The 13,908-nt window shown below is 45.4% G+C and overlaps 1 protein-coding gene across 4 annotated transcripts in view; it reads left to right on the top strand.

Annotated features, from left to right (window-relative positions):
- The window catches only part of TRRAP (transformation/transcription domain associated protein), a 167,768-nt gene that overhangs the window by 49,229 nt on the left and 104,631 nt on the right, over window positions 1–13,908 (top strand). For 2 of the 4 annotated variants that reach the window (XM_082199556.1, XM_082199557.1), the window contains exons 31-39: window positions 204–272; window positions 5,979–6,032; window positions 6,173–6,193; window positions 7,623–7,742; window positions 8,684–8,803; window positions 10,277–10,441; window positions 11,338–11,519; window positions 12,444–12,642; window positions 13,568–13,696. In XM_082199556.1, the coding sequence (XP_082055682.1) occupies window positions 204–272; window positions 5,979–6,032; window positions 6,173–6,193; window positions 7,623–7,742; window positions 8,684–8,803; window positions 10,277–10,441; window positions 11,338–11,519; window positions 12,444–12,642; window positions 13,568–13,696 (1,059 nt within the window). The remainder of the gene's footprint in view (window positions 1–203; window positions 273–5,978; window positions 6,033–6,172; window positions 6,194–7,622; window positions 7,743–8,683; window positions 8,804–10,276; window positions 10,442–11,337; window positions 11,520–12,443; window positions 12,643–13,567; window positions 13,697–13,908) is intronic. The other 2 variants (XM_082199558.1, XM_082199559.1) reach the window with 2 other exon arrangements.

Raw genomic sequence — 13,908 nt, 5'->3', positions numbered from 1 at the left:
CTGGGCAAAAATGAAAAATGCCTTGGCTGCAAAACCCTCAGCATCTGCAGATATCAGTCTTGCCTCCTGACTTAACCCCCCCCCCCAAGTGAATAAAACTATTATACAAAGTTTCTTTATTGTAAATAATTGTGTGGCCATGCTTAGCTAACACAGGCTGTAAGAAAGCGGGAAATAACACTCGGTATTGGATTCCCCCACAGCAACACCTGCGTAAATGGATGGAAGTGGTAGTTATTACACACAAAGGAGGACAGAGGAGTGATGGAAATGTAAGTTGATTCCGTTCTTTTTCTGGGGCATGAAAAGCCAAAGCAAATGGGAATGAAATGTTGGGGAGACTGTAAACGCTAGCTGCTTCCTTTCAGCAAACTACATACCTACTTAATGATTGTCTGTGTGTGTGTGTGTGTGTGTGTGTGTGTGTGTGTATGATAGACAGATTCTTAATGCTTTTAGAGATGCTTGATGTTCACCTACTCTATGGTAGCCACGCTCAATCTTGTGAGATGCTAGCTGCTGAACTTTAAGTGTGGAGGAAGACCTTAAGAGTGCACCCTGTTGTAGGGTGAATTGAGCTTGTGCTTTATATGAAAACTGTTGGTTGCACCCCTAGTGATTTCAGTGGCAATCCATCCCAGTTCATTGGATTCAGCAAGAAGCACAAACACTGTCATTAACAGAAATCCATCCTTAAGAAAAACACCTTGACCTGGTAGAGATTTCCTCCCACTCCAAATCAATGTTACTGGATGTTCCACGTCTCTTGCAAATGAGCAGCATGTACCATTCTCCCATCCTTTTCTGCAGGCTAAATCTTTGTGTGTGTGTATATATGCAATACATGAAATAATGGTTGGAAATGAAAGCAAGGCTGCTATTGGAATGAGATTGTGAAGAAAGCTGGGGAAATAATGCTTAAAAGGCCGAGGCTTGTTCAATGTTGTGCCATCAGTTTCCTTATTTGTGTTGGCTGTTAGGGTTCCTCAGGTGACCATCCTTAGTAAGTACTAGCTTACTGGTACTTGAAAGTTTTCAGGCATTGTTAATTTCTTGATTTTTCGTGTGCATGTGTTTAATTCACCCAGGAGCTTCATTGGCACAAGACTAGGTGAATGAGGAGGAGTTGGGCCAACCCCCCCCCCACCCCTCTTACGGTGGACTTTTGCAGCCTCTTTTGTCTAGTAGTAGTTGTGCAGTAGCAGCAACTCGCTCTGAACTACGTGTGCTCTTTCATGTAAACGAAAAAGTTCTGTTGCAGACTCTTAATGTTGGAATATACATATTTATCTATTATTCATTCTTTAAAAGGGGGAAAGAGTGAAGAAGCTTGACAAGGCAGTGTCCGAATATGGTTTCAGTCTGAGTGTGAACATTTGGCTGTTGTTAAAAGCATTGTATGTGGTGATGTGGGAATACAGGCGTGGTAAAACACCATTACTTAATAAACACTTAGAAAGGACGCACCACCTTTTGAAGCATTGCTGCATTATGCGCTAGGCTTGGAATCTGCCCAGTCCTTTCGAGACTCTGCTTCAACTGCTAAGTATGGCACAATCTATTAAGCACTGTTCCACTTTAGCAAAATTCTCCCCCCCCCGCCCAAATATACCTGCAAGGCCTTAGGAAGATAGGAGCTTGGTAGTTTGCCCCAACAGAGTCCAAAGGGTGCTGCCGGATGAGGCTAAAGGCCCATATATTCTAGCATCCTGTTTCTCACGGTGGCCAGCCAGTTGCTTCCAGAGAGCCCACAAAGAGGCTACGAAGGCAGTAGCCCCCCTACATTATTCCTCCCTAGCAATTGATATTTCCAAATCTATTTCCTCTGAACCTGGTGTCCTGTATAGCTAGCATGGTTTTCTGGTGGTGGCACTTGCCTGCAAAGCTAGCATGTTTTGATTTGGCTGTTCACTTTGTGCCAGGGGTGGCCCACATCGTCCCCTGCAGATGTTGCCAACCCACCATATGTGACCATTGCTAACTCTTGCTGGGGCTGATGGAAGTTGTAGTCCAAAACATCTAGAGGGCGCCATGTTGGCGATACTTGGACATGCCTAGAATACATGACCTAATCATGTTGTAAAGGGCCACCACAGGTGAGTATTCTTTTTCCTGTAGTTGGCGGCATAAATGCTTGCCTGAGAGTGACTTCCTGCTGCCTCAAGATGGCCGTAATCTGAGAAACGTTAGAAATGGTAATTCAGCTCATGTAGGCTACATATCCTGGCAAATAGACGGGGAAGAAATGGAGGCAGTGAGAGATTTTACTTTCTTGGGCTCCATGATCAGTGCAGATGGTGACAGCAGTCACGAAATTAAAAGACGCCTGCTCCTTGGGAGAAAGGCGATGGCAAACCTAGACAACATCTTAAAAAGCAGAGACATCACCTTGCCAACAAAGGTCCGTATAGTAAAAGCCATGGTTTTCCCAGTAGTGATGTATGGAAGTGAGAGCTGGACCATAAAGAAGGCTGATCGCCGAAGAATTGATGCTTTTGAATTATGGTGCTGGAGGAGACTCTTGAGAGTCCCAAGGACTGCAAGAAGATCAAACCTCTCCATTCTGAAGGAAATCAGTCCTGAGCGCTCACTGGAAGGACAGATCGTGAAGCTGAGGCTCCAATACTTTGGCCACCTCATGAGAAGAGAAGACTCCCTGGAAAAGACCCTGATGTTGGGAAGGATGGAGGGCACAAGGAGAAGGGCACAACAGAGGATGAGATGATTGGATGGTGTTCTTGAAGCTACTAGCATGAGTTTGATCAAACTGCGGGAGGCAGTGGAGGACAGAAGTGCCTGGCGTGCTCTGGTCCATGGGGTCACGAAGAGTCGGACACGACTAATCGACTAAACAAACAAACAAACAAAAATTCCTTTATATCTGGCAGTGTGCAACCACTTAAAAACACACATTCTTCCATACATCGCAGTAGGTGCAACTGCTGCTAACAGCCAGGCTTTAACAGATGCACTTGCCATGATGAGGGTGGCCCAACCCTCTGGGGAGTGTGACATGGAGCCAGCCACCCAGGCTGGAACAGGAAACACTCTTAACCAACCTTCTGACTCTGGAGCAGGAAAGGCAGAGGAGGAAAACTGGATGCTCCTGCTTGGTCCTTTGTCCAGTGGTGTTCAGGCAACCCTTCTCCTGCCAGATGTCCTGTTGGGAAAGGCCAATGGTGGGAAAGAAGGGTCAGGGCACCTCTTCCCAGCCCAGTCGGCTACCATTCTAAGCAGGAAAACCCAGCAGTATGTGTGTGTGTGTGTGTGTGTTTGTGTTGGGTGACATTACCTGGGGTGACTTTGAGAAGCTTTGCCCAACCTGGTGTGCTTCCCCCACATTTCTGTTTGGTAGGGGAAAAGGGGATGCTGGTGCCTACAGCCTTGACCAGCAAGGCCACTCAAAAATCGCAGATCCCCGTTAACAGCTGGGGCTTTAATCCTGTAAGCACTTGCCACTGGAGTTAGTCTGGCCCAACAGCAGTCTCAACTACTGTTAAAATGCGGAGGTGTGTGGCAGAGCTGTTCTGGGCATTATCACTTGCATCGCTCATGGTGAATTCCTGCCCTAACAGCTATTGGGAATCAACTGTGGCTATCATAGTAAGTTTCCCTTCCTTCTGCTGCCACTAGTGTTGACTCTGGGGGAGGAGTAACCATTCTGAGAGGGGGAGCAGGGGACTGGGCACTGGATATGGGGGTGCTCCCCTTGCCCCCCCCCCATGAGGTGAATCACAAGTATATTTTAAGTGCTGCTCCGCCGTGTCCCTCCTGTTTTTGTGTGCAAAATACGGCTCCATGCTGTGGACAGTGAAGAAGTGACTCGGGGTTGCTTCATTGTCGTGAGAAGTCTAGCAAGCGCTTTCCCTAGCCTTTCACTTTCAGCCTTTCCACTAGCTCTTCAAGTGGAGCATCCCTCTGGGAGTTCCCCCAAAGTCTCAACATCTGAAGCAAAGCCACCCTGTTTGCAAAGCAATAGAAATACTGCGCTTTCAGGAAAACATAACTTGAAATTTTAAGAATGCTGTTCTCTCTCCCCCACCCCCGTGTGTGTGTTTTTGTGTGTTGGGGCAGACTTTACCCAAATCCTTAATCTCCTTTCATACCAATTAAAAACAACAACAACAAGGTTCTTTATTGCTTTAATATGTATCTGCCTGCAAGAGGTTTGCATTCCCTGTGCTAATTAAGCCGTGCTTCATGGCTTCATGGATTATAAAGCTGGCACTGCTGTATTGGATACTGTTGACAGCGTGATCATATGCATGCAGCCATTGTGTTTCGCTGCAGGCATGCATTAAGAGTGTCTCCTTCAAATCGGCTAAAAAATGATTGTTTCATTTGTCACTTTTTCTCTCAAGGAGCTCAAGGCAGATCCCCATTCTCCCTATATTGTTCTCACAGCGATCTTCTGATATAGATTAGGCTTGTAGCTGTGCTTGAGCAATCACACCTGAGCTTCATAAGATGTGATGTGAACAAGCTTTGTTCTACACTATGGCTTTCCTCCTTCCTTCGTGCAAGCCAGGGATTCACCACCTTACTAGAGTCTTCTGCTATACTGTAACCAAGAAACTATGGTTAATGGTTTCCAAACAGGATAAGGTATTTAGTGAATTGTACCATGACTTCATAGGGATGTGGGTGGCGTTGTGGTCTAAACCACAGAGCCTAGGGCTTGCCGAAGGTCGGCGGTTCAAATCCCCGCGACGGAGTAAGCTCCCGTTGCTCAGTCCCTGCTCCTGGCAACCTAGCAGTTCGAAAGCACGTCAAGTGCAAGTAGATAAATAGGTACTACTCCAGCAGGAAGGTAAATGGCGTTTCCGCGTGCTGCTCTGGTTCGCCAGAAGCGGCTTAGTCATGCTGGCCACATGACCTGGAAGCTGTACGCCAGCTCCCTCGGCCAGTAAAGCGAGATGAGCACCGCAACCCCAGAGTCGTCTGCGACTGGACCTAATGGTCAGGGGTCCCTTTACCTTTACCTTTACCATGGCTTCATATCTTGGCTTACTGGGAAGTCTTTAACTATGATTTCCTGATTTGGGTGTAACAAGAAACTAAAGTTAACTAAAGACTTCCTGGCTTATGCAAAGAGAAGAATGAAGCAACTGTATGTAGCAGTCATATCTTGTCTAATTAAGCCAGTATAGCGCCATCCAAACTTAGTCAGTGACTAATGTTCATTTTGAGAGAGTCCCCTCCTCTTCAGGCTGTTTGATAAGCTACCCTACAAATCTCAGAAGATCCTGCTTCCATCCTCTAACCATTCACAGGCATTTTATGACCTTGCCATGACTTCGTGTTGAGAAGTGGTAAAAATGTGTGCCTGTTCTCTCCCCGGTGGAAATGCTACTAAGAGCTGTTGTTAATTATTATGACGCACATCGGTTTTACTAGGTTAGCCCCAAAACACCTCTTAAAGTTTCATTTCAATTTTCATTAAAATGGTTTGTGAGAGTAATCAAACAGCAAAATACAATAATACAGTACGATGTAAAGCTATGGTTCTAACTTGCTCAGTTGCTCATACATTTTCCACCTGCTCAAACACACCCATAGCTCAGTCAGTCTGCATCAACACCCATTTGCTCACACTTCCACTCAAAACACACTTTTCCTCACTCAACAATTACCTTTGCTCAGCACTCCTCTGGGTACATACATTATACAGTATAGAACTGCCATACTACAACCTTTTTTGCCAAGGGTATTGTTTGTGATTCCGGTTTGTTCTGTTCTACTCTATTGAGCGTTGAAAGGTGGTTTGTTTTTCTGTTGTCTCTGTGGACATTGCCTGTCTCCCAAGATAATCTGAATGCTGCCTTCACTGTCTTGTTCATCCCTTAATATCCTTCCTCTTCCTCCTTGTGTGCAAGCTTTAAATATATATATAGACATATATATGGGAAGTTGTATGTATTCAGTGTGTGTACAAACAGCCAAAACAAAAAAAAGATGCTTTTCCTCCCCATCCTCAGGAGAGTATTTCCGAGTGCGGGAGATGTTCCTTGTCTCCATTCTGTCAGTTTGAGGTGAGAATCTAACCCTACTAAAGTCAGTTTCTGACTCTGCTCTGAAGCATAGCATATACACTTTTCTTTTGCATTTACGTTTTTGTGGTTGTCGTTGTTGTTCACGCTGTGAATTTTTGTTTTGTTTTGTTTCGGTTCAGCCTGCCATGGAAGGGGTAGAGGTGAGAACTTTCAGTGGAGGTGCCCAGGAGGTTCTTTGTTTGGGTTTCGTTCCGTTCCTTTGTCTCTTTCTTTCTCTCCTTCTCCTTCTCCTTCTCCCTCTCCCTCTCTTTCTCTGTTTATGGTTTGTTTTGCTATGGTTTGTTAGCTGTATTTGTTATGTACTGGGCGAAGTGCATTGTGCCTTGAGTGCAGTGCTGTGACTTGTCCTCTGTTGTTTGTCTGTGGCGGAGTTGTATCAGTAGCATTTGCTGTGACCTGTGGAAGGACTTATAAAGCATGTTTTCTTCTTTTTTTTAAAAAAAATAATGAATAAATTAGGAAGTTTTTGGTGCAGTTTCCCTCCCTCCCTCTACATATGTTGAGCGGAAGCCTTCTTGAGTTGTTAACATCTAAAAGGAACAGATTTCAATGCAAAAACTGAGGCCCCACTCCTAATTCTAACGTCTGGTGGCTGTGCAGGCCTCTCTGTTCAAGTTTGGGAGACTTGTGCTTCATTCAGTTCAGGAAATGCAACCACCTTGCTAGACCTAATGTACTGTGTGTATGCATGCACAATTTCTTGCCCCTTTTCCTTCTGTGGTGTTTGTCATAACCCTACATAAGAAACTACCCAAATGGTCAACAGGAGGTTTGCTGCGTTGGGGTCTGTGGAAGAGCTCGGAGGTCAGTGGCTGATGACCTTTGGGACTGGTGAGGCAGAATGCAGGGAGTCCGAACCATAGATGGAACAGAGCCAATGGGAGGCAGAGCCAGATAATTCTAGTTTTGTCCCCATCCTCCTCCCTGCTAACTTCATCAAGGGCAACATGGAGGCTAAGGAAGAGGACGCTGGCAGTAATGCCGTGATCTCCTGGACGGTTTGTAACTTAGAAGGCAGATAGGTTGAGGCTGGATGAAGGCAGGGTTAGGTTTGTGTGGCAGTGCCCTGCTTGCCCCAATGGACTGGCCTCTGCTGTAGGAGGATAGAGTTGAATTTTGAAGTTGCTAGCCCATATGAATTGAACTCTGATGCAGGCCAAACAGAACTCTTCCTTTATAGTTTTGTACAAGCCAGCTTTTAGCAGCAGCTTTTGCCTTTTGGAGAGAGTCACGCAGTTAGTGTGCCCAACATTGGACATTCACAAACCTCCACACCGCTGTTGTCATACCATTTTTTAAAAAAGAAAATAAAACCCCAAAGTTTTAAAGTTGCACTATTGAAGCAAACTGAACCATCTAGCCACCCATTGCCCCCCTTCCCCCCCGAACAAAACAGCTATCTTACATGCCCTGGGTAAGTAGTTGTTGTTTTAACTCCTTGCTTTGGTTTGCCAGCCAGCTAACACCTAGAAAGGGGAATAGAGTTCCCATTAGGATCCGTTGTGTGTTGCATTCGAACGCTGCCTTAAAGTAAATGGATGCTTGCTAATGTTTCCATTTTGTCTGTAGGAAATGAAGATTTGCTCAGCAATTATAAACCTATTTCATCTGATCCCAGCTGCTCCTCAGACACTCGTTAAACCCTTACTGGAAGTTGTGATGAAAACAGAACGGGCTATGTTGATAGAGGTAAAATGGCACTTAATTTCCTTAATTGCTTCTGCTCTTCCATTTGTAATACTTGCTTTAATTGTGTTTTGAATTGTTTCAACTCCCCTGTGGAATCCATTTGATTTAAAACATTGATTTGTGGACACCCCTCTTATACTCTACTCCATTTTTAAAAGAGTTTGGAACTAGTTCTAATGGATTTTCAAGGTTCAAATGAGAATTTAACTTTGTGCGTGTGTGTGTGTGTACGCACACACACACACAGGGACATACATAAAGATAAAGGGACCCCTGGCCATTAGGTCCAGTCGTGACCGACACTGGGGTTGCGGCGCTCATCTTGCTTTATTGGCCGAGGGAGCAGCTTCCGGGTCATGTGGCCAGCATGACTAAGCTGCTTCTGGTGAACCAGAGCAGTGCATGAAAACACCGTTTACCTTCCCGCCGGAGCGGTACCTATATATCTTCTTGCACTTTGACATGCTTTCGAACTGCTAGGTGGGCAGGAGCAGGGACCGAGCAACGGGAGCTCACCCTGTTCGCGGGGATTCGAACCGCCGACCTTCTGATTGGCAAGTCCTAGGCTCTGTGGTTTAACCCACAGCGCCACCCGTGTCCCCCAGGGACATACATACATATATAAAGTGGAGGGAGATCAAACTTGTGGTCAGATTAGAATTACATGTAGAAATATAATCTTCCGCTGTAGCTATATAGAAACGTTTTGCTTAGTCTGCCCTTGAGAGAAAGGGCCAGATATTGTGACATTTCAAACATTTCCCCACTGGAAACACTGAAGGTTCAGATATGCTGGAGAGAAAACCATAATTCTAGGCTTGGGGGTTGCTGGCATGTTTGCAGTCCTTAGAAAAACATAACCCAAGAGTGCAACCCTAGCTGCCTTGAACTTGTCCACATACTAAATGAAGCTTCTTTTTCTCTGGGATTTGTTTTCGCAGGCTGGCAGTCCGTTCAGGGAACCATTAATAAAGTTTCTGACGCGTCATCCATCACAGACGGTTGAGTTGTTCATGATGGAAGCAACCTTAAATGATCCACAGTGGAGCAGGATGTTCATGGTAACTCATGGTGTTTTGCTTTGTTTGATTGACTTTCAATGCTGGTGGATGATCAAGGTGCTTGCAAGTGTAAGATCTTTCTCCGCTGTCACCTAGCAGTAGCCATGAGCTGCAGCAGAGGAAAAGAAGGGAAGCTGGGCTATTCCATCGTTTTTTGTTGGCATCCATCTGTCTTGAGGAACAATGGAGTGCACCTCCGGGGGTGAAGTCAGACTGCTGTATTAGCAGCACCGAAGTGACCTTCTCAGGGAGCAAGCTTGGGCTGTGTGTATGGAGCTCCTGGGCTGCCCACACCCCCCTCTTGGCCTCACTGATGTGGTCCAAAGGAAAGCAGAGCAATGTACCAGCTTGGCTGCAGGAGTTGCCGGAGGGAGGTGTACAAGGCACCATCCCAACCGTCTTAGGGCCTCCACTCCAGATATGTGCAGAGTTTACTCCTTAGGCTTTTATTCTCTTGAGGATATCCCGCAAGGCACTAGAAGTTTAGGATCAGAGTCATTCTTCTCCTAGACACTCTACCTTCCCACGTTGATGAGCCCCATGCAAAAGCAGCCCAAACTCCAGGAAAGTGCTTTGGTTGGTTGGCTATTCCATCGACTCTGCTGATATTCTATTTTGCTTTGTAGCTCACTTGGCCAAACTGTGCTCCTCACTTTACAGCGTTGCCAAAACTCTGCCTGTGCAAGCCACAGATGTCTGGGGCATCTCCCCAGTAACCATTCTACCCTACTTTGCCTTGTCTCCTCCTTGGCCTCCTATAGTTCTAAGGCAGAAACTTCATCATTGGCTGTCACTGTGCACCTCATATAAGAGCAAGACAGTTGCCGGGGAGCTGTCTTGGCCTGGCTCTTCCTCTGTAGCTAATCTGGGCTGTCCACCTTCTCTCTCGCCTGCTGGGCAACAGTCTGTTGTTTTGTCATCACGCTGCCGTTCTCACGGCTGCGTATTGGAGGCTATGCAAACTGCAGTGTGAAAACATCCTTAAAATTTTATTATATAGTAAGAAATATAATTACCAGCATGAAGAAAGGAGGGAGCTGCATAAAGGAGGAGACATGGGGAAGGGAGTGTACAGGTGAAGATTTAGAACAGTTCTTTCATCTTTATTTGCTCAATTAGCATTTTGTTGTATCAGGACTTGAACCTGATCAGGACCTGTCCACTGCTCTAGCTCAGTCTTCCTAATCTGGTGCCCTCTAGATATTGTTGGACTCTGGCTTCCATCAGCCACAGCTAGCATGGCCAGTGTTTTAATGATGGCAGTTGTAGCCCATTGTCTTCTGAAGGGCACCAAGTTTGAGATGACTGATCTAAATAATGTATGATATGTAAGTAAGCAATTTTAAGCGTAAGATTGCTCAGATATAGCTGACACTGCACCCATGTATAAAACTGCACAATGTATGTTGCTGGCAGACTTCCGAAACAATTCCTTGCCTTCATCAGAGTTTTCTTTTATCGTTTCAAAACCAGAGCTTTTTAAAACATAAAGATGCGAAGCCACTGCGTGATGTTCTGGCAGCTAATCCAAATCGCTTCATCACATTGTTGATACCCGTCGGTACTCAAGCAGCTGTTCGCCCTGGCTCTCCCAGCACCAGCACAATGCGCCTTGATCTCCAGTTTCAGGCTATCAAGGTATGGCATTCCACCTACCAAATTGCATTGAATAGTTCACACCTGCACCTTCTGTTTTGGTTTGAGATTTGTGGAATCTGTCCAAGAACAATTCCTCCTTGGTGTACTTCAATGGTAGTTCTCTCCCCACTCCTCTATTTGTCCCATCAGTCTATTCCTAATCCTTTGTTGTTGTATTTACTATCAAGGAGTGCCCAGTGCTGCCCAGGAACTTTTAGAAACCAGAAAATAATGTGATTTTTTAAATAGATAATGTAATTTGTGCGTTTGGACCCATCATGAAAACAACTCAGGTGAAGTCACGGGAGTGCCATTTTTTTGGTCCACCATCTTGGTTCAAAATGGCACCTGGCCTCCAAATGACTATGAAGACACCCTCCTCCAGAACTCTAATGCAGAGTTTGGTGGGGATATATTGAGAGGGAGCCGAACATGTGCCAAAAAACACCAAAGTCACATTTTCGTCCACCATCTTGAATTAAAATTGTGCCTGGCATCCAGACATTGACGAAGGCCACTCCTGCCTCAGGAACCCTCATGCCGGGTTTGGCAATGATATCTCAAGAAGCGTCTGAATGCATAGAAAACAAACAAACTGCTTTCCAAAATATATAGTAGATTGGCAGCACGTGTGTGTGTGTGTGTGTGTGTGTGTGTGTGTGTGTATCTGACCTCCTTTTGAAATTCTTCTAAACTGGATATGCTCTTGTATTGCTCCCTCCCTCTCCCCCACCTTCCTGCTTTGATCCCATTTCCCTTATGGTTTGAAGACATGAGAGCAGTTCTTAATGTCTTTCTCCAGAACTACTGGAAAGGAAACATTAAATGGACATAACTAATAACCCGCTTAGGGCTATTTAAGTACCGCGTACATGTCCTTGCTTTTGTTTTGACAGATCATAAGTATTATAGTCAAGAATGATGAGTGCTGGCTGGCGAACCAGCATTCCTTGGTGAGCCAGCTCAGGCGAGTGTGGGTCAGCGAAGCTTTTCAGGAAAGGCACCGCAAGGAGAACATGGCAGCCACAAACTGGAAGGAACCAAAGCTTCTGGCGTATTGCTTATTGAATTACTGCAAGTATGTCGATCTGCGAATGCTGCTGTGTAGGCCAGGGGTGGAGAACCTTCCATGGCCAAGAGCGCCGCAATCCCTTCTGGACAACCTTCCAAATGCCACATGGCAGTGGTGGGCGGGCCAGAGGCAAAAGTGGGTGGAGCAATCGATGCAAATATTACAAGCGGCTCATTTCTACAGATTCTCATCCTTTCCCTCTCTGTCCTCAACCTAGACAAGCAAGAAGCATTGCCAGAGTTCAAGGACACATTCCAATTGTACAAAAACACTCAGGGCACAAAACAGGGCTAGCAAAAGCTTTGTCCCGGGAGTGTTCTGAGAGAGAGAGGGCTGGAAGGCTGTGCTTGGCCCCCAGGCCTGCAGTTACTGATCTAGGCTAATAGCAATTCTCCCAAGTGCCAGTCCTTATGCAGCCAAAATGGTGGCATCATTGCTCCCTGGACCACTGGCCAAGCTGTCTGGGGCTGATGAGGGTTGGAATCCAACATCTGGAATGCCACAGGTTCCTCATCCTTGCCCTAATGTATGCTCTGGTTCAACAGAGGCCTCTTGGGTAGTTGGGAAGCTAAGCTGACTTCACTTTAGCTCAGGTGTGGGGAAACCTTTTGCCCTCGAGAAGTTGTTGAGCTGCAGCTCCTATCAGCTCTGACCATTGACCATGCTTGCTGGGTCTGATGGGAGTTGTAGTTCAGCAACAGCTTGAGGGCCAAGGTTCTTCACACCTTAGTTAACAAGACATGGGAAAATACTTCTTGCTGGTGAGAAAGGAGAATGCTGGGTTAGCGGGGCAGCTGATAGGAGCTAGCTTTCTTTGTAAGGTGTCCACTGGAAATTTGGGTGCTTCGTTGTTATACAGAGCATGTCTTTTTCAGAACTCCTTTCTTATCTTGATGTTGCTTAGCCTTGTATATTTTACTTTTTCCTTAGGCGAAATTATGGTGACATAGAGCTGCTCTTCCAGCTTCTCCGGGCCTTTACCGGCCGTTTCCTCTGCAACATGACTTTCTTAAAAGAATACATGGAAGAGGAGATTCCCAAAAATTACACCATTGCCCAAAAACGGGCACTCTTCTTCCGCTTTGTTGACTTCAGTGATCCCAACTTTGGAGATGAGCTTAAAGCCAAGGTAAAGCAAATCATTTAAATGAAAAAACGGGTTGGTATTTTTAGGTTCCGTTTCCGTGGGCAATGCAAGTTGCTTGCTTAAATGTCAACAAGGGTTTGATAATTGGCAGAACTACTTCTGTGAAAATGCCAAGCCTAAAGAAGAGCAATAATGGGTGAAGTCAACAATTATTCAACTTCCATTTGATTTCCCCGATTCTTGAATATTGACGTACCTGTTTGCCTGCAGCCTTTCTATTTTTTGGCGGAAGAAGCTTAATTTCCAGAGGGATCCACAGTGACTCTTGGTACTAATCAGTCATAGTCCTGCCTGCTAAATTTGCAATTATCTGGCACTTTAGAAGAGGACATGGAAGCTTCCTGCTTGCATTGTTATGCATTAAAAAAACCTTATCACTGAAATTTTAAGATAATTTAAAATTAATTGCCCTGGTTGTTAGTGTAGTATATCTTGCTGTAAGCATAGTTGCTGTGTTTCTGTATATTTACTCTGAAGCAGAGGCAACAGCTTGATCAGTGCCAAAGACCACAATAAAAGCATAGAAAGCATAAGAGATCTGCAGCTGGTTTGCTAATTTGGTGGCACATAATTAACCTCTCTTGCACATAATTTGATCGAAGAAAATGGATATCAAAGAGTTAAGCCTTAGTTGGCAGAAGCCTGATACACTTGGAGTGTTTTCTCCATAAGAGTTGAGGTTTTTAATTATCGGTTAGCATCAGTCATCAATTGCTTTTAAAAGCACTATTGTAACTTAGAATGGGGGGGAGGGGGAGGGGAGAAGAGACCTTGATTGTTACATTTTATTGATTTTTTAATTCCTTTTATTGTGAACCACTTTAATCCTTTTAGGGAGGAAGACTGGGACAGAAATCATTCAAAATAAACAAATAAATGATTTCTCTCCCCCCCCCCCGATCTGCAGGTTCTGCAACACATTCTGAATCCGGCTTTCTTGCACAGCTTTGAAAAGGGAGAAGGCGAACAGCTTCTGGGGCCCCCCAACCCAGAAGGAGATAACCCCGAAAGCATCACCAGTGTATTTATAACAAAGGTAGTTCAGCCTAAGGAGGGGAAAAAAGCAAACAAACCCAACCTGGGCGTTGGGGTGGTGGTCAAGTTGAGATCAGTAAGGACTGTCGTTTGTTTCCAAGGCAAGGTCCTAGCTTGATCAGGAAGCCTTTGTGGCATTTCCTGGTGCGAAGATTCTCTATGGCCAGCCTTGCGTGGCTGGAGACATTCCAATACCTGGAAAACCTTTGCTGC

The sequence above is a fragment of the Podarcis vaucheri genome (assembly GCF_965113315.1).
Source record: "Podarcis vaucheri genome assembly, chromosome: 14".
In the NCBI taxonomy this organism is placed as follows: domain Eukaryota; kingdom Metazoa; phylum Chordata; class Lepidosauria; order Squamata; family Lacertidae; genus Podarcis; species Podarcis vaucheri.
This window is presented reverse-complemented; position numbering and strand designations above follow the sequence as displayed.